General features: G+C 28.7%; 3 protein-coding genes across 9 annotated transcripts in view; all 3 read left to right on the top strand.

Annotated features, from left to right (window-relative positions):
* Positions 1-855: 855 nt before the first annotated feature.
* On the top strand, positions 856-3209 carry LOC123293793. Its single transcript, XM_044874705.1, has 2 exons — positions 856-1124; positions 2914-3209. The coding sequence occupies exons 1-2, from the start codon at positions 933-935 to the stop codon at positions 3082-3084; spliced, it is 363 nt and encodes a 120-aa protein (XP_044730640.1). The 5' UTR covers positions 856-932; the 3' UTR covers positions 3085-3209.
* Positions 3210-7954: 4745 nt separating this feature from the next.
* On the top strand, positions 7955-9788 carry LOC123291481. Its single transcript, XM_044871785.1, has 3 exons — positions 7955-8082; positions 8142-8310; positions 9765-9788. The coding sequence occupies exons 1-3, from the start codon at positions 7955-7957 to the stop codon at positions 9786-9788; spliced, it is 321 nt and encodes a 106-aa protein (XP_044727720.1).
* A 3684-nt stretch (positions 9789-13472) lies between these two features.
* The window catches only part of LOC123294017 (disks large 1 tumor suppressor protein), a 1177915-nt gene continuing 1164653 nt past the window's right edge, over positions 13473-26734 (top strand). For 2 of the 7 annotated variants that reach the window (XM_044875074.1, XM_044875072.1), the window contains exon 1: positions 13473-13629. In XM_044875074.1, coding sequence (XP_044731009.1) covers positions 13611-13629 — 19 coding nt within the window. In that variant the 5' untranslated portion in view covers positions 13473-13610. The remainder of the gene's footprint in view (positions 13630-26734) is intronic. The other 5 variants (XM_044875076.1, XM_044875073.1, XM_044875075.1 and 2 more) reach the window with 5 other exon arrangements.

Genomic DNA, 26734 nt, shown 5'->3' with positions numbered 1-26734 from the left:
GTGTATAGAACAAAGTCATATTGAATAAAAAGTGAGCTTTTATCATGCGCCCGATATTTGATTTAAAAACGAATGAAATTTATATTTTATTTAAACTATTCTAATTATAATCTTTGGATCGTACCACTTTTCGCCTTACCTACAAACAATTTCGAGATTTAAGCGCTTTACGCACTTTTTTTAACGCTTATATCTCGAAAACTAAGTTAGATTAATATTTAAAAAATTTTTGAAAATGTATGAGCTGAAGTTGTTTTTCAAGAATTGTTAGATAGCGGTTTTTGTAAAAAAATATGAAAAAAAACTTAAAAGTTGTTTCAATTCGAGAGTTGTGCGTTTTCGATCTCTTGTTTACTAGTCAAATTTGCAAATGAGCTTTAGTTTAAGCCTCTACAGAGTGGCTATTGAATTACCAAACATTCTCTATATGGGTTCTGAGATATATGTACAAAAATTTGCATTTTTGAGGTAAAACAGCTGGTTTTGTGCATAAGCCATCTCCAATTTGACGGATTTTTATGGTTTTAAGAAGTTTTAATTCTCTCCTAAAAATTGTAGAAAAGTAATAAGTAATTGCTATAATTTAAAAGAAATTTATCAAGAAAAACTGTTTGTTTTTTAAATAGACATTTTCCAGTAAAGAATAGAGTAATTAAAATCATTTGAATTATAAAAAACTGAAAAAAAAAGAATAAAAATGGACCATTATGTATCCGTTTTTATTTAAAAAAAAAGTGAAATTTAAAAATCCCGGTTATATTCAGTTAATATAAAAGATAAAAAAACTATTTAGTAACTTTTAATAAAAGTTGGTAAAACGTTATAAAAATTTAACTTTTATTGTTGCGAGTTCAAACAAGTTTACAAAACAGTTGAAAAAGTTCGTCGTTAAGAAAAATAAAATTTGTAAAACGAAGAAAACGAAACACAACATGGCCAAGAAAATGAGTTCGACAGGAAAATTGAGATTTTTTCCTTTAAACAACGATAAAAATTACTTACCTTACGTAGATACAAATTCAAACAGTTGCATTTGCTATAGAAATGAAAGAACCATTCAATGTACAGGATGTGGATTTATAGCTAAAGGACGTGTGGCCAGGCAATGCAAATATCATCAATCGGTAATTATTTTTGAATAATTTTATTTAGTGACTGGGATCTAGTTGTATCAATTTTACCAAGATTTCAATCTTGGTCAATTATAGTTTGTCAGAACACATTGGCAGTGGAGGAATGACTCCTCAATCATAACTATTTTAGGCGACTCGTTTTTGTTTTTCTCTAAAATCTAAAAAATTTAATATTGCTCTATCACATCCAAATTTTATCCAATTTTGACAAACCAAGCATGTAATCCTACTAAATTTGGCCCGTACTTTTCAAATTTTGTATCAAAATTAACCTAGCTCTAATAGGTTTCAAGAATGTGGTATCCTGATCTCAGAATTAAGCAAATTAGTGATAGCTAGCGAAAAACTGACATCACAGCTGAAAAGAATGACCCAAAAGTAGTGGGTTTCAAAAAAAATTCCAATAAGATCGGATCAAATATGCCTGTGTTATCAAAAAAATCAAATTTTTAACTTGATGACGTCATTAGAATCCAAAAAAATTAATTTTGCTGTATCACATCCAAATTTTATCCAATTTTGATAATTTTAGTATGTAATTCTACTAAATTTGGGCCATACTTTTCAAATTTGTGATCAAAATTAACCTAGCCTCAAGAATGTGGTGTCCTGGTCCCGGATTTAAGCAAATAATTGATACATAGCGAAAAATTGTCATCACAGCTGAAAAGAATGACCCGAAATTAGTCGGTTTCAAAAAAAATTTCAATAAGATCGGATCAAATTTGCCTGCGTTATCAAAAAAATGAAATATTTTAACTCTATGACGTCATCAAAATCCAAAAAAATAATTTTGCTCTATCACATCCAAATTTTATCCAATTTTGATAAACTTAGTATGTAATTCTACTAAATTTGGGTCATTCTTTTCAAATTTGTGATCAAAATTAACCTAGCTCTAATAGGTTTTAAGAATTTGATGTCCTGGACCCGGATTGAAGCAAATAAGTGATAGCTAGCGAAAAACTGACATCACAGCTGAAAAGAATGACCAAAAATTAGTGGGTTTCAAAAAAAATTCCAATAAGATCGGATCAAATTTGCCTGCGTTATCAAAAAAATCAAATTTTTTAACTTTATGACGTCATCAAAATCCAAAAAAAATTAATTTTGCTCTATCACATCCAAATTTTATCCAATTTTGATAATTTTAGTATGTAATTCTACTAAATTTGGGCCATACTTTTCAAATTTGCGATCAAAATTAACCTAGCTCTAATAGGTTTCAAGAATGTGTCGTCCTGGTCCCGGATTTAAGCAAATAATTGATACCTAGCGAAAAACTGACATCACAGCTGAAAAGAATGACCCAAAATTAGTGGATTTCAAAAAAAATTACAATAAGATCGGATAAAATTTGCCTTTGTTATCAAAAAAATCAAATTTTTTAACTATGTGGCGTCATTAGAATCCACAAAAATTAATTTTGCTCTATCACATCCAAATTTTATCCAATTTTGATAAACCAAGTATGTAATCCTACTAAATTTGGATCATACTTTTCAAATTTGTGATCAAAATTAATTTAATATTAAAAGTTATTTCGGAGTTTGGAGAATTCTCTATAGTATTTTTTTGTTGACTTTTGAGTTGACTTTGAAGAGACCTGAATTATCAAGATCTAATTTTTAGGTTTCCTTTATATGTCCGAATCAAATAACTTTTCTTCAGATAGTTTTACAAAACAAATAGCGCCTGTATCTAGTTTCAATAGGGTTGCAATATTTCCCATACAAATATTTAATTATACTGTGGTATTTAATTACATCTTGTAATTTAGGTGATATATTTATTGGATTTTAAGTCATGCCCATTTTGTGACGCTCCTGCTGAATGCATCAAGGAATACATTACCAACGAGCACAGTGAATCACCGAATACATCCTACACATTACAAGATTTTATTAATACCAGTGGAAATGATCTCAACAATAATGCTCCTAAATATTAAAAATTTCATATTTTGTGTTTTCTTTTTCGTACTGTTTTTTGTTGATTTACTATATAGCTAAGGAATTTTGAGACCTTTCAATTTGTTTAATTGATTAATCTTTAAAACTAATTGACATTTATAAGTTGCTGAGAATTATAATCAAAAATTATCTTAATAATCTATTAGATTTTAATCTATGAGAAAAATTAGGAGAAATGTTTTTTGAGTTTTCTAATATGAAGTTTGGCATTGAACTTTAAGCTCATAGTTTTTACCTACATTTTATCCGAACTGATGAGAATGACAAAGTAAAACAAATATTAATTTTTCTGTTATAAATAAGAAAATTTGGAAAATCTCCATTTATTCAATTGATCATTAATCTTTCTCACTAATTGACATTTGTAATTAAAGTCGCTAAGGATTACAATAAAGAAATTAACGTAAATTTTTCTTTACAAAAATTAATATTTGTTAAAATATCTTAATAATCAATTAGATTATAAACCATGAAAAAATTAGGAGAAAATGTTTTTCGATTTTTCCAATATGAAATTTGGAATTGAACTTTAAGGTCACAGTTTTTATCTACATTTTCTCCAAATTAATGCGAATGGCAAACTCAAGACAAATATTTATTTTTCTAGGCAAAATTAACGTTAATTTTCCTTTACAAAAATTAATATTTGTTAAATATCTTAATAATCAATTAGATTATAAACCATGAAAAAATTAGGAGAAATGTTTTTCGATTTTTCCAATATAAAATTTGGAATTGAACTTTAAGGTCACAGTTTCTACCTTCATTATCTCCGAATTAATGCGAATGGCAAATTCAAAACAAATATTAAATTTTCTAAATTTAACAAAATTTACTTTCATTTTCGTTTAATGATTTCTTTTTTAACTACAAAATTAAATGAATTTAGTTTTTGATTTATTTATCCATTGTAAAGTTTGGAAATAAAACTGTAATTGGACACAAATCTCGGTGTTCTAAATCAGTGAATAGATTTTTTTTATGTGATTAATTTTCTCAAAATATTGACAAAGCGTTCAGGTTTTTTGTTTTATGATTTTTCTCAAAATTAACTCGGGGAGAATTAATTTTGTAATTTTTCCAATATAGAGTTTGGAATTGAAACTAATTAGTACTCCCTTAAATATTCGCAAAGGGTTCATTTTTTTTAAATATGATATTTCTCAAAATTAATTCGGGGAGTATTATTTTTGCAATTTTTCCAATATATGATTTGGAATTGAACTAATTAATACTCCCTTAAATAAGTATATAAGTTTTTTTTTTAGATGTGAATTTTCCCAAAATTCTACCGTGTGCTTTTTTGAAAGGATATATCTCTAAAAAGTGTTTTTTTTTTCTATTTTAGACTCTGTATTATACATTGAGTGATATTGAGTCTAATATTCAATAAAAAACTTTTTAGAGGTACACCCTTTTATTGGAATACGGCAGAATTATTGTTTAATTTTGATTTATTCTAAATAAGGAGTCAAATGTTTTGTTTTTAAGAAAAATTACTTACTAAAAGGATTGTGATGTAATTATTAAGTTTATGTTAAATAAATAATTTTTTTTCAATATAATAATTAGTTTTTTTATTTTTCCAACAATTTAATTAATTTTATTGTTTGAAATAGGAAACATCTCGTCGCGTCCTGAACAGAGATGTAAAAGGTACCTCGTAAATAGTATGCTGGAAGTGGATTTGATTGTTCCTGCCATGACTACGCACCCAAAGTTATTAGAGTGAACTTTGATTCAATTTTAACCCCCGAACCAAAAAAAAGGGGTGTTAGTTTGACCGCTGTGTGTGTGTGTCTGTCTATCTGTCTGTCTCTCTGTGGCATCGTAGCGCCTAAACGAATTAATCTATCTTGATTTTTTTTTCGTTTGAAAGGTAATTTAATGGAGAGTGTTCTTAGCTATGTTTCAAGTGCAAATTTAGGGCTCCGTACCCGGAGCTACTAAAAAATGGGTAATGATCCTCAAAATCGGTTAAGTTTGGAGCAGGCTCTAAAAGGAAAGGTAATTTAATGGAGAGTTAAAATAGATCCATTTAGATTTAAAAGTAATTGTGTATTTGTAGCTTCTTGATATTTAATCAAGGTTTTAAATTTGTTTCAAACACGAATGGATGGATACTTAAATTTATATAAACGTATACAGTATCAAGCACTGATTACATATACATAATTAATTGAATTTCCGTTTAAAATATAAATCAACTTAGCTTGTTTATATATGATATGGTATATAATAATGGAGACAAGATTTGCGTTCGTTTAAGTATAAAATGGATTTAAAACAATACTTTATTACACTTTTATTGTTAGTGTTAATTAATAAATCAGTGACAAGTGATTTTTTTTTATTGGAAAACAAGATTCGTAAGATTTTAGACATAAGAAATTTATTTCATAGTTATAAAAACAATTTTAATAATTCAACAAAACATCAATTTTGTTTCAAATATATTCAACTATTTGAAACTGCTTTATTATCTAGAAATCAGTGGGCATTACAAAGTAAGTTATTAATTATTATCTCAAGTCTTCAGACTTAGTACCGAAAGAAGTTGGAAATGAACTGAAAGTTTTATTTGTAATTTTCCTTCATTAGGTCTGTTTGTACTTTTGAAGGTAGGCTGGATTTGTTAAAAATAGTTTAGCGACCAAGATATAGAATTTGAAACCTTGTTTAAAAACTCTTATTTGTTTGAAATCCCTTTTGTTTTTGTTTACTTTTAGTGTATGATGCTTCATCCAAATTTCAATCTGGCATATTATCATACAACTTGGATACTTTTGGCCATTTTGATCAATGCTTAAATGTTGAAAACATTCCAACTAAATATTGTCAATTTGAAATTCATTTACCACATCAAATCATTTTTGAAAGCACAAAAAATGTATATAAAACGGAATTTGATTTCGAAGATGAAATTATACTTTCGTACGCAATTTGTATTTTTGAAAGCTGTGAAGTGGAGGATATTTTGCAAAGCACAGAAGATCAGTTACTAAAAATTGGATTATCCATCTATGCAAATAAAAACGCTTGTTTGGGAAAAGTGAATACAATTGAGTGGAGCTTCTATCATTTGGTTATGGCGTAAGTTGATGATTTTGTTTTAAATGAGCTGGTACGAAAAGATTACAAATAATGGACTCCGCGAGATTTATGTTAATTTTTACATATAGTTAAAATTTAAGTTTTTTTTTAAAACTCAAAATAATTTAGTTTTCCTATTTGTTATCATCATTTAGTGAACTAACAGATCAAAGAATCATCGAATAGGCAACTTGTTTAACATTCAAGTATGTGTCATTGAAAAAATTAACAAATTATGGTGCAGTAGCCAGATATTCATACAAAACAAATTTTCCAATGATATATAAAAATTTCCAACTAAACGGATCGCCTTTTAGGCTCTCACACCTCTTGAGTAAATTTTAATAAAGTGCGACACATTTATACCAATTCAAAATAATTTACTTTTCCTATTGGCTATTTATCATTTAGTGAATTAACAGTTCAAAGTACTGTCGTATAGGCAACTTGTTTAACATTCAAGTATTGCTGAATAGTGCTGTCGAATAGGCAACTTGTTTAACATTCAAGTATGTGTCATTGAAAAAATTAACAAACCATGATGCAGTAGCCAGATATTCATATACAACCAATTTTCCAATGATACATAAAAATTACCAACTAAACGGACCGCCTTATGGGCACTCACAGCTTTTGATTAAATGTTAATAAAGTGCGACACATTTATACCAATATAATCTTTCTCTGGCAAAATGCGAAAGTTCTTGATTTATCAGCAACAGTCTCTTTTGGTACAGATACACTCAAACGTATCCAATGTATTAACCAATTCTGAAGTGTGGCTATATTTTGAGCTTCATCCATCATTTAATTTTGGATAATTTCACTTGTTTCAGATTTGGAATTATTGCTATCGTATCTTTATGTGTGATTTGTTCGATTTATCACATGCTCTTCAAATGCCAAGGTTTTATTAATTTTCTTTGGACTGTAAAAAAAATTTATCCGGTTGAAGTAAATGTCAAGTACTTAATTCAAGAAATTAAGTATATGAATCAGTCCTGTACGCAGGAATCATTCAAAAGGGGGAAGGGTTCAAACTTTTGTTCATTACGTTAGGTCAGGGTAGTAAGTTTTCTCTACGAGGAGCAGAAATTTTTTTTCCAAATTCTGTGCATATCGAGCTCTATATCGCGATGTGTATTGAGCGAGATTAAAAAACTTACTTGATCTTACTTACTTCTGACGTTTTCGAACTAATGTATGTTTAGTCACGAAAAGTTGACACAGGTAGAACTGCCAGAACGCGAAGTATTTGGTAGACATTTGGAAACCTTGAACCAAAAAACTATTTATTTGCTAGAATGTTAAGTAGATATTTTCTTGCAAACTAGTACTTTTTTTAACAATTTAGAAAAAATTTGAACGATATTTATGAAGTTGATTAAATTTTATTGCAGATAATTCTTATATTTTATCATTTTCTTTACAACACAATTTCGCTCAGTTTATAAACGGAAATGACAGGGATCAAATCACTTGTTTTTACGGTTTACGAAGCTTCAGCTTAATATGGATTTTGGCTTATCATCGTATGGACCGTCAATATTTGAATCCAACCATAAATATGAAAAATTTTATAGATGTACGTATAAGGACTAAAAAAAACAGACTTTAGGTATAGTTTTATTGAAAATGAAACTTTCTTTTATGAGGCTAGTAGAAGTCTTTCTTTTGTCTCAAATATCTTCATGCAGAAAGGCATATTTTTAAAATGATTTTCAGTGGTTATTTACACCATCATCTTTAATTATAATGACAGGAAAAATTGCCGTTGAAAATTTTCTAGTTATTAGTGGATTTTTATTCGCCTATCATAGTTTAATTAAATTAGAAAATGAGCAATTTTCTATAGTGTATTTAAATATACGTCGATACATAAGGTATTATATTTTATCTCGAAGCTTTTTCTTTTTTAATATGAAAATTTTTACGTTTTCAGATTAATTCCCGTGATAATATTTTGGGCATGTTTACATATATGCTTCATTCAGTTTTTTGGATCAGGTCCTTATTGGAAACAAGGTATGGAAGAAATTATCAAACCATGCGAAAAATATTTGTTCCACACGCTATTTTTTATACAAAATTATTTAAACGAGCAAAATATGGTAAGTAATATTCGCAACTTCACTTTTTTATCTTACTGTTTAGTAAAAAGTTGAGTTTGAGTTCGTAAATGAGCAACATAGGTCAATTAAGGTCATGGGTACGTGGGACCTATCTTGTAAACCATGGATAGAACAATAAGAAAGATAGAACAAATGTTGACTATACAGGATATTTCAGCAATTAACTCAATTGTTTATTTTCACTTGTTTTTAAATTTTTTAGTGTTTGCATCAAACTTGGTACTTGAATGTTGATACCCAGCTTTATATAATTGGTTCAATTATGTTGTATATACTTTGGAAAAATCGATTACAGAAATTTTTATTGATTTTAATTGGAATTTTCATTATTGCGTTGCATTATCTATTATTTACAATTATTTCTGCCCATCGGTTTCCAGCTGGAATGTTTATTGGCACGTATGTAAATAATTTTAAATAGTCGAGTTTTAATTATTATTTAGTTATTTTGATACCGTAAAAATGAAAATGATACAAAAAATTGTATTTATCAATTAATCACTCTTTTATACGTCTTTTGAGGAAAACTCATATCGATTCTTTATCACTCTCTCAATTTTGGTTTTTAAACCTGTCAAAAAATAGAATTTTTCCATATTTTAGGCGTATTTTCATCTGGCCATAATTTTAGATCAAAGGGCGTTATCAAAAATCTTATTATGCTCTTTAGAAAACTTGTACTTTCTAGTTTTGAAATCTATTGTTCAAATATTTTTATCACCCTTTGTTGCTTTTTACGGGGGGTTCGAAACTAGAAAGTACAAGTTTTTAAATCAGCTATTGCGATTCGAAATTCGATGATTTTTCGTAGCGATACAGCTGTGTGTTTCCTTTATTACTTTAGTTTTGCATTTTTTATTTATTTCTTAATTAAAAATTTTAATAAAACTTACTTTTTAAGGGGCCGGCTTTTATTTTATTGAAAAGTAGAAAATAATTTTTGTACAATAAAAGTTTGTTTCTTAAAAAGTATTTTTTATTAAAAATGGTTATTTTTACTTTACAACCACCTTGAATTTATTAATTCCGCACTGGAAAATCAGCGGGACACCGATGTAGTCAATAATAAATTAGCATTGTATTTTTCTTATTAGGGTGGGTAGTAAGAAAATTAATTTGTGTCAATTTTTTCTTTTCATAGACCAGAAGAAATACAGTCACGTGATAATATAATTTACTATCCAACTCACAGCAGGAGTTCAACTTGGTTGATAGGATTCACACTTGGATATTTTTATTACACGTATAAAAATTATCAACTAAATACAGTAAGTGATACTTGGTTCTTTTTTTATTAATTACTAGCTACGTTCCGTGGTGTCATCCGCGATTAAACGAGATTTTGAGAGTTTTTATCCTTACTGTGTAAATTAATCAAGCCTTCTTGAGAAATCCTTTGCTCTATGAAAAATTAAAACAAATTTATTCCACAGGAACCATACATTTTACCGGGATAAATATGCTATTCCAGACTATAATCTATCTCTGTGACAAATTTCATCTAGATCCGCTCGGCCGTTCTGGCCTTATTGAGTAACAAACATCCATCCAAACTTTCACGATTATAATATATATCAGACTAGCTTGACACTCGCCCGCTTCACTGGGCTTAAAAGTAAAAGCCACCGCTTTATAGCCTCCACCTCTCTTGATCTCACTTATTTGCACAATTTTTTTAAGTGTACAATAGTCATAATTCATTGAATATATTCGAAAAGGCCATGAATTGTTTGATATTTACTATTTACTTAATTTTTACAGAAATCTTTAATTTATGGTTTAAAATGATGATCATAGATGGAGCAGTAAATGTCAGAATAAATTTAATTAAAAAAATATATTTCTTTATAAATTATAGCTCATGTGTTATTCTGATGTATGAGCTGTATTGCTGTACAGTTTCATTCGAATCCATTCGATAGTTTTTGCGTGAAAGCGTAACCAACAAACAAACAAACAAACATCCTTACTTTCACATATATCATATATAGAGATTATCGATATTATAAAATGGATGTAGTATTGGGAATAGGGAATTTTGTGTTGGTTTTTACTTGCCTTTTGGAGGATTGACAATGGTAACCTTTCAAATTAAGAAAGCCTCTTGCTTTGAAATGAAAATTAGTTTTTTTGACTAAAACTTCTTAGACCCATTTTCTTGAGAAATACTATTCCATTCTATAAAAACAGTATCTTGGAAAACTTGGAGGATTATTCGGGCAACTGGTTCACTATTCTAAGCGTTATTATTATAGCCTTACATGTGATATTCACATATAATGTTACAGCTATAACACTTGGTATAAACACATTCATTTTTTGTTATACAGAGAGTATATGTAACGTATGTAAAACTTTTAACTTAACAATTCCCAAAAGAAGCAAAGGAAAGTTTGTATCGCACTCACTATCTTAACACAATAAGAAAATCAATATAGGTCATTTGAAACTGGAAATTTAATTTGACCGAAAATTTTTATTTTTAAGTTAATTACAAAAATTCTAATGATATGTGCCATATTTTCTCAAATTCTGATACTTTATGGAATGTATTACTTGACGCAAAAAAGTTATGTTTATAATTTTTATTATGATACTTTGTTTTTAACATTTCATCGTTCAATATGGGCTTGTAGTTTATGTGTACTGATTTACTGGTGTTTACAATATCCTAAAGGTATATTTTTGCAATTTTTTCAAATTTGAAACTTTTAAATTCAGCAATTATTATTTTTACAGGAATTATTAATCAATTTTTATCGTTGAATGTTTGGAGACATTTAAGTAAATTATCGTATTGTATGTATATTGTACATTTTCAATGGCAAATTATTGTCGACAGTTTAGTCCAAACACCGGAATATTTTGGGTTTATTCAGATGGTAAGTATTAGGTTATTTTTACACCGGCGACTGCGAGGGCTATGTGATTGATCGGTATGTATATATGTTCCCTCATATCGTTGAAAGCGTCTTAATCGTCCGCTGGTTATAGGCTTTCCATTAAATTGAATATGGCGCTTTTTAGAGAGCATATATAAAGTAGCCATGAACTATAAACAAATTTGCAGATTCCCCGATTGTAATTACGATTTTATTTATCTTAACAATTTCAGGGGAAAAAATTTTCTTATTTGCATACTTTTTAAAGCGTTGTTTTGTAATCGTCGGGGCTTTGATGTGCGCCTTCACACCCAACATTTGACGTTTGAATTATTTTTATCGATAAAAATTATTTTTCGAGTTTCAAGCATATGCCAACTTAACAAAAGCACATGTTTTTTTTTTAAATAAATAATTATTTCGGGGGTAAATTTATTTTCCTCTATTTTAAACAATAACTATCAGTGCTTCTACTTACCTAATATGCTTTTTCCCGTCCCCTTCACCATATTTTTGGTTGAATTTACTTGAAACTTTGTATTCGTAATTGAATATTGTTTGTTAAAATTTTACTAAAGTTATTTTCTTTTTGTTTCTTTGTTTTAGGTATACAAAATTGTAGGTGATTTTGTGTGTTCAATAATGATTTCATTGATTTTGTTTATATTTATAGAATGCCCTTTTACAAATTTAATTAATGTTTATGAAATTCGTAAACGAAAAGTTATAAATAAAATATCTTAATACCAAAAAAATTAATATCATTTATTTTGTTCCTACACATACTTTTATTTTAAGCATTGCTTTCCACACCTCCCTGGAGTAACACGCTTACCACACATGAGTTCTTTGCACCCGGGGGAGAAAAATCGTTATAAAAAAGAAACTATATTGCATAGATTTTCTCAAAATTCTTCTGATACTTTTAAATACCGTTTTCCCGAAAGTGGAAAAATTAGTTGGTAATTTGTGGAAATATTTTGATACAAATTATCAATTTTTCATTCATTTATATAAAATGATCGTTAATAACTTTTGTACATTGAATTTTTTTCCAAAAAACCTCTTAGAACAAGAATAGAAAATGTTTCATAGAATAAAGTGTATGATGATTGAAAATTTTGATTGAAAAATTTCTTCAATGTATGATGATTCAAGTCGCTCTATTAGCTTAGTTGGTTAAGGCGTAAGCAATTCCGTCCGCGGTATGCTTAGGGTAGCGGGTTCGATTCCCGCCGTCGCAACAAATTTAATTTAATTAATAGCTGTGATGGGCTGGTGTAGTGCATGGTATATGCATGAAGGAGGTGCACTCAGCCTCTGAAATTGAGGAGTTGATAAATGAAATTATCAGCGAAAAGGTGGTAAAGCACATATATGGTATCACAATGGGCTCTATAACTGTGTCCTTCGTGGACAGCCAACATAACCTAACCTAACCATGATGATTCGAAATTTGAGTATTTAAAGCTTTTTCTACTTTCTCGACAATTTTTTTTCAAAAATTAAATAAAATCTAAATATAAGCAAAAAAAGTAAGTATGAAAATAACGAAAGAGGTGGAACTTATAATATACACCAACAATAGTTACTAGTAGTTTTTATATTGACCTACAAAAATCACAGTAAAAAATCTCCCTCATGATTTCAAAAACAAATCATATTTCATCCCCTATTTTGAAAAAAAAAATCAATACGGGTCACAGACATTATTGTAGTATAATACACTACATAGTACAACCCTTCAATTGTAGATGACGCACCTGTTAAAATGAGTATTGTTGTGGTACAATAATAGAATCACAGTACTATAGCTAAACTTATAAAATATAATAATATCATACAAACGCACGTTTTTGTAACACTAGAGTGAACGTACACTGTCTAACGTGTGCGCCGTTAGCCGTACGATGTCGACACGATCAAACGCGAATCTATTTCTGTATCGTAGTAAAAAGCTTTGAACGTGACGTCAGTCGTTACTAACGACCAATCACGTCAGTCGTTTACGGAATCGCGGCGGCTACATATGTTCTAAACGCCATATTGAGCTCGTTCCATACATAATATTTGCATAACAAATATAACAAAATAACTTCGATCGAAAACGTGTTTCAACACAAATTTCTAATTACAGAATTTTTCCAATTACAGTGTGTGCTAGTATCAACGGTCCACTGTTTTAAATCATTTCGTGTTTGTTATTATTTTCGTTTAAATATTTTGTGTGTTCAATAATTTTTGTGAGAAAATTTAACAGAAATTTTGTTATGTGATTTGTTTTTCTGATCTGTGTTGGTGTTTCTATATTCGGTGTTTGTCTTAATTATAAATTTTGTGGTGGCTTTCTCTTCGTGTGTCGTCTCTTTATTTACTACAACAATTCAGGAGAAAAAAATGCCCGTTCGTAAGCAAGGTATTGTACGATTTTATTTTAATGATCAGATGATGATGTGTTTAAAAGCATGTTATGTTACGTAAATTGTATATCTATGTCAATGCCATGCTTGGGTTAAGCTCATGTCAAATTCAAAGTTTAGTGGTGGGGGAAGATAAATATTCCTAGACTATTTTATTCTTACTCAAAATAAGAAAACATTAACATAATTTAGGTTAGGTTAGTACAGTTTAATTAAAAGCTTCTAATGTGCTTTTTTCTTAATGTATTCAACAACTGTCAGTTTTCTTACAGTTTATTATTATGCTGTTACATAACCTCACTGTTGTACTCGTTTTATTTTAATATGTAGTACAATGAACGATACGTACGTCAACTAGACGACACATAACCTATATTTAAATTGAAAAGTATTGATGTCAGAAAAAGCTCATGTTTATTATAATATTTATTTTAAATTTCAGATGTAGAAAATCATTATATTTTATTATTATTCAATATGTTGAGTTACGCAAGCTTTTTCTTTTAAAGAGCTTTAATTGATTTTTAAATAAAAATGATTTGATTACTTTTTTAAAAATAGGTCACATGAATTTTAGGTTAGGGTATCAAATATTTTGTGATATTTTCATTCTAAGCTTTATTGGGATTTGTGGGGGTTTGAAAAAACATGTTATACCTTTCTGTAAGGTTTAGGTATCATGAATAAGTTTAGATTACTTTTGTGTCAGGCGGATTTATGGATTTTACCTACTGTTGACAATTTTTCTAGGATTATATTGACAAAATATAATAAAAATTGTGAAAATGATGACATGCATATAAAATTGTCAAAATGAACTTTTTTCAATCTATTATAAAAGAAATTTATTTTTATTTCGAGAAAAGTATAAAATTACCTACGCTTTGACGGATAAAATTTATTTCCATTCGAAAAATTGATTTGATTTTCTTCATTTTGAAGTTGAAAAATTGTATTTTAAAAACAGGCGAAAAGCATAAAATAATAGAAAATAAAACATTATCTTTCTTTTTATTAATATTTTTCTGGGTCGATTATTTTGACCATGACCAAACTGCTATGTCTAGAAATAGACTAATTAAATTTCTTAATACGTTGGTTCTTGTTTATTTCTGTCTGGTCGTATATTCTTGACTATTGGGACCATGCTCAAGTGAAAATTTTCGTGTCAGGAAATATTTCACTTTTGTATTTTTTTGAACTATTATTCGAGTAGAATCGGAGTAGAGTATTATTCTTAAAACTTAAATGTAATTTATTCGGACCTGATTCGAAACTGAATTTTTCCCAGACCTCAAATTTTCAAAATTGGGGCCTGGGCAAAAACCTTTTACAAAATGTACGTAAATAAGAAAACCTGTATTTTATCATTTTTTATATTCCAATCACTTTTTAAAAGCATTAGTCGGAAACTTCTTAAAAATCACTCTGTATAAGTAGTGTTATTCTATTTTAAATTTTTTAAGGTAAACAAGCAAAAATGAATTTTTCAAATTTGGGATGAATATCTTGAAAACGGATCAATTTTGGTAAAAATCTCTCTGAGAACTTTAGACTTTAATAAAGGTTGCGTATTAGGTCGATCATTTGAAAAGAAAAATGCTTTTACAACCTAGTCCTCTTGTAAAATGACAAGTAGAGTAAATTTTCTAATTTTAATTCTGCAAACATGGATTTTTGGATTGATGACGATTTCAGTTATAGAAATGTGTTAACCGATCATGATAACGATTTTTAATTATTTTAGGGGCAAGTTTTTTATTGCATATCACTACATATTATAAAACAAAGTCGCTTTTTCTGTCCCTATGTCCCTATGTCCCTTTGTACGCTTAAATCTTTGAAACTACGCAACGGATTTTGATGCGGCTTTTTTTAATAGATAGAGTGATTCAAGAGGAAGGTTTTTATGTATAATACATCCATATTATAGTACAGTAAGGGGTTGAAATAGGGGTTGAAAGGGATATGCTTCAAAAACTAAAAAAGTTGTGCATCGATTAAGCTCAAATATTGACACGATATACAACCAGCTTCAAAGATCTATTGTTTTTATATACTTTTAACCTTCGGAGGGTAGAAAGGTGTAGCGAGAAAGTGGGAAGGAATTATCGAATATTTACAAATATACCTAAGTGGGGTATCAAATAAAAGAGCATGACGTGTACATTACAAAACTGTTATCCCACGCAAGGAAATGTGGAGGGAGGGGTGCAAGTGGGGATGTTGCCCAGCAAAGCGGGTAGTTCACAGCTAGTTTAGAATAATGTGAGATTTATAGATATGTTTTGTCTTTATGTCTAATTGAGATATTCCTCGAATGAATATTTCAGTTCAATGTGAATTTGTTGTAATCAGTGAGTCAGACGATAAACAATTTGTTATTTTATTCAGTCAAATAAAATATCCCAACATAAAAAACATTATTAAATATTTTATCAACATAAAAATGTGCATTTTAAGCTAAATTCTAGATTTCTTGTGATTAATAAATTTATACTTATATCGTTATCACATTCACTGACTGTAGAGCGTTAAATTTCAAATCTATTTGTCAAGTCAACATACTTAAAACATGTGTGATTATAGTCTGGCATCGAATGCCATTTCTGCATTGAAAAGTTTATGGATATATTGATCTAGTAACAAAATGAAGATAAACAATTAAATGCGCTAAATCTAAAAGTAGACAAGTGAAAACAAACAATTGACTGAGTTAATTGTTGAAATACCATGCATAGTCAGTGTTGATTTCTTTATCACATTACACATACAAACATGTGACACATACATAACTGATAATCAAGTATAGTACATATTATAAAATTTCCGCCTAATTGGCGCCCTCACGGGTAAACAGTGATGTTTACGAAAAAATGTTTCAAACAAAAGTTGTTTAATTTTTGATAAGGAACATTTTTTACATTTAAAGTTTTGTTCTATCTCTAACGGTTTACAAGACGGGTCCTACGAACCCAAGACCTAATTGACCCATGTTGCTCATTTACGAACTTAGCACCCCTGAGAATTAGGTCCAATCTAATGTCTGAACGTAATGTTTCCCATCAAACTCCGAGTAATAAAGAGAGTAATTGATGGATTTTTCTCCTGTAATATGCCTTGCTTTTCTCTAAACTTGGTTAAAAAAACTTTCTATATTTTTTGTGCCAGGAGTAAATCATAGGTAAATTTCAAAATCACTTGAGAAAATAAAATTTTGTAAGTTGAAAATTTACGTTGGCCCCCACTAACCTTTTGACAAGTCTTCTATTTTATATTAATACATTATAAAAGAACGATAACGAGGTTTTTCACGTTGTCTTAAACACAAACCTTTAAGTTTTTAACCAATTGTTCGTTTAACATTAACGGTTTCACACCGTTTCATACTAGACTGGATTATAATACATATAATATATAATATATTTTAAATTTTCGAATAGATTCAGTATCTACAGCGTTATAATAGGATAAGAGAATTATAATATTTGTATTAGTGCCAAAATATTTTGTGGTATATCTATCTGAATAATAAAATTTTATTAATATTTGTGCGTCTGTGTGTTCTCTGTCTGTCTGCATGTTCGTCTGCAAGCGTTCGCATAAAAATTTTCATACAAATTGTTGGCTTAAGAAGAAATAAAATAAAAAAAACTACATGTGTTAGAATCCACCCTAAGAGTGCACTTAAGATCAGATTAAAAGCCACTTTGATTCTTCCGAAACTCTAGATCTTTCTTTAGAGATAGAACTAGCAGAGTTTTGTTAAGAAAATATCGTTCAAAGGGGCCTTATGTGGCCTACAGAGAATGGAAAAATAGTGTGATGTTTTTTTTTATAAAGTTGTAATTGTGGAGCGAGAAAGACGGGTGATGACTAGTATATAAAATAAAATTTTATTATTGTTGTTATTATTATTGAAGCGAGAATATAATCAAAAAATAACATAAATAAGTTTAAATAATAACTTAAGATTATATTAAGAAAACCATATATGAATCATACAAACAATAATACTATGTTCATCCCCTAGTGGACTATTTTCGTTAAAATTTTTCACAAGTGGGGTACCTACAGTTTTCAAATTCTATTCTAACAACCCATTATTTAGATCAGAATTTCTGAGATAATTTTTCTTAAAATAATATAATAAAAGTTATTATATCTTAAAATAAAAGTTTTTCCAGATTTTTTAACTTTTCACGGACAAAGTTTTCTCTGGATACCAAATTAGTATTTGGGACATATGAAAAACGTTTTCTGTTGAATTTAATTTAGATGGATTTAATTGTAAATACACGGTAAGAAATGCATGGCGTTTACTACGATGCTGGTATAGTATAGAGACAGATAGTATAAGTAATATTACAGTATTAACCAGAAGTATTGGGGGTATCGCCAATCAGTATGGACGGGATGGCCATACCGCATTGACTCGTCTGACATAACAGAAAATACTGGAAAAATTGGAAAATATGATATTTCTCAAAAATAATATCGATAACTGTACTTGAAACATTTAGAAGTTAAAAATTATTTAAAATTTTAACAGAATTTCGAAAATTCTTTTACTTTAATTATTTAAAATGTATATACTGTTTCCAAATAAACGTAAATAGCAAAACAGGTTAGCGAACGAACGTCGAACGTCCCTAAATATAAACTTTTCTAATTTTTTTGGATACAAAATTAAATAATCGAGGATCCCAATATTCCTCTATACATAAATTATCCCTCTATGAAACATTTTGAAAGACTTTTGTGCGAGCGCGTGGCCCCTAGCATATACGGGGCCCTAAGGCACTTCCCGACTCTGCCTGCTGGTTAATCCGGTCCTGTAGATAGTACTTGAAAATAATAAGAAAATTTTATAAAATTGACTAAACAACAAAGTTTTTTTTTTCTTGGTGGTAGTGGTATGTAGTTCAAACGCCTTGCTTGCTTGTCACACATAATGTTTAGTTTGTTTTTTGTCGTTCGTCACCAAACACACATAATAATAATAAACTATTATAGTACATGTACAGCCATAGTACAGTGTGTACTGTTTGTTTGGTGGCTGTGTGAATTTTAAAAATAACTTTTTTCAACAACACGTACCTATATAAAACAAGCCGTAGTGTATATGGTCATTTTGGTTTATTGCACGGTACATACATATAAACCAAATACATGCTTTGAAGTCAAGTAATGAGTTATTTTTTAGCTTAACAATACCCACACAACTACAAAAATAAATAATATATTGTGTGCAAGTGATGCTTATAAATTTGATAATATAGATATCGCTCTTCAATCATCAATACTCTAACTATAGTTGCCTCTATTCATCAAATGATGGATTTCGATAAATTCATAATTAAATTAAAATTTTGTTTTTATATCATCGACAACGTTATATTTTTATGGTATTATTATAAACTACAAGTTTGAGAATTTTTTGTTGTTGATAGGAGCTAAATTTCACTCTCCAAGTAAGAAAAAGGGGCTGGAGCGTTAAAAACTGATCACCCGGTATATATATATAATATTATTATTATTATTACATATTATAATGAAATTTTCTCAGTAAGTGATGATAAACATTCGACTCATCAAAATAGTTTTACTTGCTTGCTATAAATATTTATAAATAAAAGATAGCCATATAGTAAGTATACACATAGATAGCTGTAAGTGCTTTATAAAACGATATATAATTTCTGACGTTAACTCGCTGATTCAAAAGTACTAGCACTATAAACAGAGACTATTTCTATTTTGATAATTTAAAAATGGCTTTCAAAAACACATAAATCTAAATTCTTCGTCCCTATAATCCCATATTATGGTTATGTGATGATTATTGATAAATTAAGACAAAATTTCAACCTACAAAAAAACTCTGAATCTTAGGAGCAAACCTCTGGAAACTAAAAGTGGGACATCAGCGTATACCGCTCTAAATTTCCCGAGATATCAATTTTTGCCACACCTGTATCTCCCAAATTAGGCCTCAGATCCAAATTTGGAAAAGAATTTTTTTGTTGCTTTTGATGAGCTTATTTTGGTAAGCCGGGTTTCTGCAGTCAATAACAGAACACGATGTATATTAAAATGGTACATCCTGTATAAAAAAATCTGCTTGTTTACTTACTTGATGGTAATCTCTGAAAGATAATGATGATGATGGTGGCCGAGTTACTTGTGGAAATGATTATAATTAAATATTATGATAGTTAATGGTTAATTTGTAAACTTTATTAAAAGGCGTTTTGTTGTTGATGTTCTATTTTGCAACAAGTTTTGGAATACACAAAATTGTTGACTTTATAAAATATTATGAAAATAAAGAATGGAAAATTTTGCTTATATTTTATTTTAAATAGAAATAGACATAACATTTGTACACGGAAAGAAATGCATGGCGTTTACTATAATGCTGGTATGGTGTAACAGATTCAACATAAATACATATCTATATTAGCATAAAAAATATTCATCGTAGCTTTTTTGAGCGAGTTGTTAACTTTCAAAGCGAAAGTATAAAATTATTCCACTTTTTATACCATGTATATGAAATATACCAAGGTATACTTAGTTTAGTCCCAAGTTTGTAACGCTTGAAGATATCGCTATAAACAAAATTTTGGTATAGGTGTTCATAAAATCACCTAATTAGTCCATTTCCGATTTTCTGTCTGTCTGTCGTCTGTCTGTCCGTCTACCATCACGATAACTCAAAAACTAAAAGAGATATCAAGCTGAAATTTGTATAGCGTGGTTAGGACGCAAAAAGTGAGGTGGAGCTCGTAAAAGAGCAACATAGGTCAACTGGGTCTTGGAATCGTAGGACTTATCTTGTAAACCGTTGCAGATAAGACCAAAGTTTAAATAAAATGTTATTTATATTAAAACATATTTTCGTAAACATCACTGTTTAACGGTGAAAGCGCAAATTATGTGCAAATTGTATAGTATGTATTATATGGGAATATCAGTTGTTTTTTTGTGACATGTATGTATGTGTAATGTGACAGAATAATCAACACTATCTATACATGGTATTTCAACAATTAAATCAGTCAAGTGTTTGTTTTCACTTGTTTTGTTTGAACTACCTATTTATTTAATAGGAATAATGTAAAATATATGTAGCCAATGTCATATAGATTAAACAAGGACACATAGGAACTAACTGGCAGTCGTCTCTCTCATTCATCATATCGCAAATTTTGGGTCCTGTCGTTCTCGATGTATAATATTCTATGGTTAAAATCCTATAATTTCTACCAAAATATAATTATCAATTTTCATTATCAAATTATTTTTAAATGAAATGTTTAAAGGTTAAAAGTTCATGTCTATCGTAATATTTTTTACACCTATTTCGTATTAACTACCATCCACCTTATACTAATTATCAACAAATTCGTGTAAGAAAATTGTGTGAAAATTGTGCACATGAATTTCATTACAATCATAATTCTTGTGGTTTTCGTGTATGAAAATAATTTTGTACTTATCTACAACAAGAAGAAGGACATTATAAAGTAGATACATTGTTTAAATTAGGTCGACTAACGGAAACTGAAAATGCTTTCCTTTCTTTTGTCTTCAACTATCAAGTGTTTTTCTTCTTAACGTTACGTTCGTTGTGTATATATGTACATAGAATAGCTATTATCTAAGTAAATGAATAGAAAATATGGTTTATTGCTGGCTTATCATGGCCTGTTTAACGTTTGACTTGATTACATCTTTTTAAGTACAGGCTTCTATCTTGTGCTAGATATTTTTTTTTTATCTTATCTGATAAAACTTTTTAGTGTTCACAGTACCTTAATTAACGATATTATAAAACCGTTAATATAACGCCATATCACTTACGTCAAACAAGTATATAAATATATTTAACCCGTTGAGGACACACGTCGAAAAAATTACGTTGAGGACACACGGGGTCCAGGAACCCACGCAAAAATTACAAAAGACTGAACATTAGTATCGCATTTCCCTCTCACTCCGATAGAAAAACTTTAGAGAACACTGTAACTGTGTCCTCAACTCCAAGTACTCGAGCTTGTCTAATTACAAGCACTACTGCACATGTGCTGTCCAACTGATGGAATGATAGAAGGCCTAACTGAAATTGGAATTATTGTCCAGTAGGAAGCGAGTTTTTTAGTCCAGTAGGAAGCGAAACTGGAGGCATTAAGGCTACTTTTAAAAACATGTGCCTTCAAAGAAACGGGTGTGGCTACCCAGTTGAAAAATCAGTATTTCACAAAAAAATTATGCGTTAAATGAAAATAAGGCTAATTAAACCTAATGGTATAATATTATTCCGCAAGACATACAGCGAAGCGGATCGTAAGCGTAATTTAATATACCTTGTTAAAAACCGCTTAAGGAATTTCGTGGCTGAAAAGTGGGCAGTCTAAAAAGTAATAGCCTTTTTCTGTGTGGAGATTTCAAATTAGACCTCAGAAATACCTTACGATTTATCGTTTCCCAACAGGAACATGATAATTGGAACAAGGGTGTTAGTGACGCGCCATGACCTTTATAATACGCCTGCCTATCAACATTTATTTTCAAAAATTCAAAATTTATCAAAATCGGGAGAACGATTGCAATTGTTTGAAAAAAAAAATTGATATTGTGACCTTTGAAAAAGTAGGATTCCTAATTCGGTGGGTTAATTTTATCATGAAAACATTACGTTACGGAAAAGGTACAATGAATATGTGGCGAACCGGAATTGGCCGCTGTAATACGTTGAGTTTTCTATGGCTGTATACCCTACATTACAGACAGCACTGCGTCTACATTTGTATAATATATATCTTTAAAAATAAAAATAAAAGAAACATCGCATTTATTTGGTCGTGAATGTGAATCGATAATTAAATTCTGCATTTAAAGGTGAAAATATCAAACATTTATCGTAGACGATAGATATGGAATGAATGAAAAAAATGATGCAAATAATTCCACAGAAACTTCCATCGCATATTTCATCTTTTCCTAACAAAAATTGTTTTTAGAATCTACCTGTAAAGACTAGCTATAAGATATTAAATTTTTACAAGTTCGTATAAAATTTGAAATAAGAGCTCCTTTTTAAAGCTACCTACAAGTTTTAAATGTTCTATCTTTTGTAATTTCAAGAATCCAAGTTTCAGAATCTTAACTTGGAAAGCCACACCCTGAAAATTGAAGCTACATATTAATTGGCAAACTTCTACATTTCCTTGTTTTAGAGATATCCTCCAGAAGCTAAATCCAGAGTTGGTATGAAATTAGCTCGAAACTATGATAGTTTGGAGAAAACTACTAAAGTTAGGGTTTTGCCTGTTTTTTTCTGTACGCGCGATATTTTCCTTATTTCTTTATCTTTCATGATTTACCCCTCATTTTAAAGCTTCGCGTGCTTGCTAATGACGATAAAATAGACTCATGGTCTAAAAATTTCAAGATCAATTTTGTTCAGTATGTAATTTGTATATCAAATCTGTAATAAAATTGCCTATAAATAAAAATAAAGTAAAATATTTTCTACCCAGTTTTTAGCTACAGGTATCGCACTGAGTAATCGAATAATACTAAGAGAGGAATAGAAAAGAAGTAAAATGATGTTTTAATAAATCGAACTAGAAAACACCCCTGATTTTTTCTCATAGTTTCATTACAATAACTTCTATTTATCCTTCTTTTGCAGAAATGAGGACAGAAATTAAAAGATAAACTTGCGTGCTAAGAATAATTTTATTCAAGAGATATGACTAGCTAGAGTCAACTCAACTTTCTACACATTTATATTTATTTATATTCTGTATAGAATTTAATTAACTTTTGAGAATGTATATCATTTTTTTTAAACACTTATTGCATCACGGTATGCTCTACTTTGTTTTTAATAACGTGTTAAATGTTATGGAATAATTTAAAACGGTATTACCGCCTTTATATTTCGACAATTTTTATTTACAAAAAAAATAAAAATAATTTTTGCTATAACAAACAATTGACTCAGTAAATTGTTGAAATACCATTTATAGACAGTGTTGATTACACTGTCACATGACACATACATACATGTCAAACATACATAACTGATATTCCCATATAAATAATATTTTGCAAGTTAAATTTGATCCACTTCCCGGTGTCCGATTGAGCTGAAATGCACATTTAATTCGTCCTGATTTTCTTATCGCTTAAACCATATTTGATGTATATATATTTTTTTTACACTTAAATTAAAAATTTTAAGAAAAAATACTTTTTAAGAGACAAGCTTTTATTGTACTAAAAAGTAGAAAATAATTTTATTTATGAGTCACTCATACCCGACTATTTTTAAAAGCTTGAGGCACTTAATATCAAGAATGAATCGAAAAATAAATAGGCATGTGGAGTAGATATATAATTATAAATTTGACCGCCTCAAGCTTTTACAAATAGTCGGGTATGAGTGACTCATAGATGAAATTATTTTCTACTTTTTAGTACAATAAAAGCTTGTCTCTTAAAAAGTATTTTTTTTAAATTAATAAAGCAGTTACAATTCATTGTGATTCAAGGTAATATTTATATAAAAATATTATTTGTTTGATTTAAATGAAATTGAACAGGTTAAAACAATTTGATTTATTGGAAAAATTATCACTTGTATTTCACTCAGATAAAATGAATTAGAAAAATGGGAAATATATAGTTATTTATAAAGAATGATATATCAATAATATATCTTTTTATTTTTCTAGGAAAAGTAATTTTTTTCTTTTTGTTTTATTTGATAGAATTTTATAAATAAGTTTATTTGATGGATATGATTGCTGGAAAAAATAAGTGAAAATCATTTTTTTAAATAACATTTTGGTAGAAAGTTGTTTTTCACCTTCGGCGTTATGGTTAAAAAACGATAATCTTATGACTACACTACAATCTAACATTTTAAATTTTGAGGGTGGATTCTGTAAGAACTTGGGAAAGTTAGACAAAAATTATGAGTTAAATTTTTCGATATAGTTTTTCCTATACTATAGTTTTTGAAATATTGAGTAGTTCTTGATATTATTTTTTTTATGGGAAAATATTTGTCATGTTTTTAATAAATATTAGTTTTCCAAACTAATCTTAAGAAAATTATCTTTGTTACATAATAAAGTGTACCTTTAAAAACAATTCAATAAGTAGGATTATAGGATTTTTATGTTAAAAGCGCAAACTTTAAAAGCTAAAATCAAAAAATTTAATACCGTAAGAAGTATTTAAAAATTTTACCTGTTTATAAAAGGCATTTAATGAGAATGCGTTTACACGTTTTAAAGATAATCCTAAGAAGATTTTTTGGGAACGTCCTTAAATAAATACATGTTATAACAAAAATTGATTAATGAATACAATGAACCAGAAAGTTATTGATCTGGTATTCAAACATTATATTCAACTCGTGCTTTTTTAGGTGTTTTATTTTCAATGTGAGTGGTTTATTATTAAATTAACTTTGTTTAGGAGCTATGAAAGTAGAATGCTCTAGAATTCATTGTTGACATGTTTTTGTTCAACAAAATATAATGTTATTGAAAATTTTTTATTTTTGTTTGTTATTTACCAAACTTTACGACAACAACACAGCGTGATATCGAAGAAAATTGTAGAAGATATTACCTCAAAATGTTGAACAATAATTAACGCTATACAATACAAATAATTAACGCTATTTTGGGTCTACCCCGTTGGATTGATTTTTTGTTGTTGCATAAATTGATTTCTTAACATGTGTAGAATATTTTAATACAGTGTTAAACACAGCACGAATCTCATAAATATCGACTATTGCTATTTTTTTCATAGCAAAAAATAAAAAGAAATCATGGCATTTGAAACTTTTTTTTCAGCAGTCTATCTTTCTATCTCTTACGGTTAACAAGATGGGTTCTACGGACTTAAGATCCAATCGACCCATTTTGACAGACAGATAACCGGAAATGGACTAATTAGGTGATTCTATGAACACCTACATCAAAATTTTTTTTTCATAGCATCAATATTCTTAAGCGTTACAAACTTGGGACAAAATTTAGTATACCTTGATATATATCAAATACAAGGTATAAAAATGGGAGTTAACATTTAAAATTTTAAAGTGTACCTGTGGTACAGGCCAGAGGATGAACGTAAAGTTTCGATTTTCAATTCACTAGTTTAAACAAATTTCGAAAAAATATGTTTTTCAATACTGAAAACCGTGTTTTCGAACAAACCGACAAATATGTGTTATTAAATTTTTTTTAAATAATCATTATAAGCGATCAATTTCAGTTGAATAATTTTGATGATCATATTTTATACATTTGACTATAAATCAATTAAAATTATCTATAAAATAATTATATTTCAACAAATTTAATAACATTTTTGATTCCATCACTGCCCCATCAACAATATTATTGTATCCAAACATGATTATTATAAATATGATATATAGGGTGAACCATTTTAATTCATTATGGCTAATAGCTTATTTTGTAGTTATCCAATAAAAAAATAACTACAGCAAAAGTTACAGAGATATCATGTTCTGACTTAGTATCAGATTGGACTTAGTTCTCCGAGCTGTTTTAATAATTTATTTACATCCTAAAAGGTAAGAGATAGAATACCAGTTTAGAAAAAAAAGTTGATCCTCATTAAAAAATTAACATTTTTTATTTCAAACTTTTTTTGAAAATCGTTAGCTTTCGGAGGAAATGCGACTTAAAAATATGTCATTATTGCATTTAAGGAGATATGCAAGGATTGAATAATACTAGGGATTTCAATAAAACTTTATAAATACATTTTTTGATAAACAATGTTTCCAAAAATTACAAAAATTCCTAGGTCATCGGACTTTTTATTATTATTTTATCGTTCAAAGTTGGCTGAAAAAATGATGAATCATATGGGTTATCCTTCTTTTCAATTTGATATTTCTATATTAAAAAAATCTAGAGAGTGTGATAAAAATCTATCTAAAATATTTAGACAATCTTGTATAATACCATAAAAATATAAAGTTGAAGATGATATAAAAACCAAATTTTAATTTAATTATGAGTTCATCGAAGA

The sequence above is a fragment of the Chrysoperla carnea genome, chromosome 2, assembly GCF_905475395.1.
Source record: "Chrysoperla carnea chromosome 2, inChrCarn1.1, whole genome shotgun sequence".
Classification (NCBI taxonomy): domain Eukaryota; kingdom Metazoa; phylum Arthropoda; class Insecta; order Neuroptera; family Chrysopidae; genus Chrysoperla; species Chrysoperla carnea.
The sequence above is the reverse complement of the archived record's forward strand: the minus strand, read 5'-3'. Positions and strand labels throughout refer to the sequence as shown.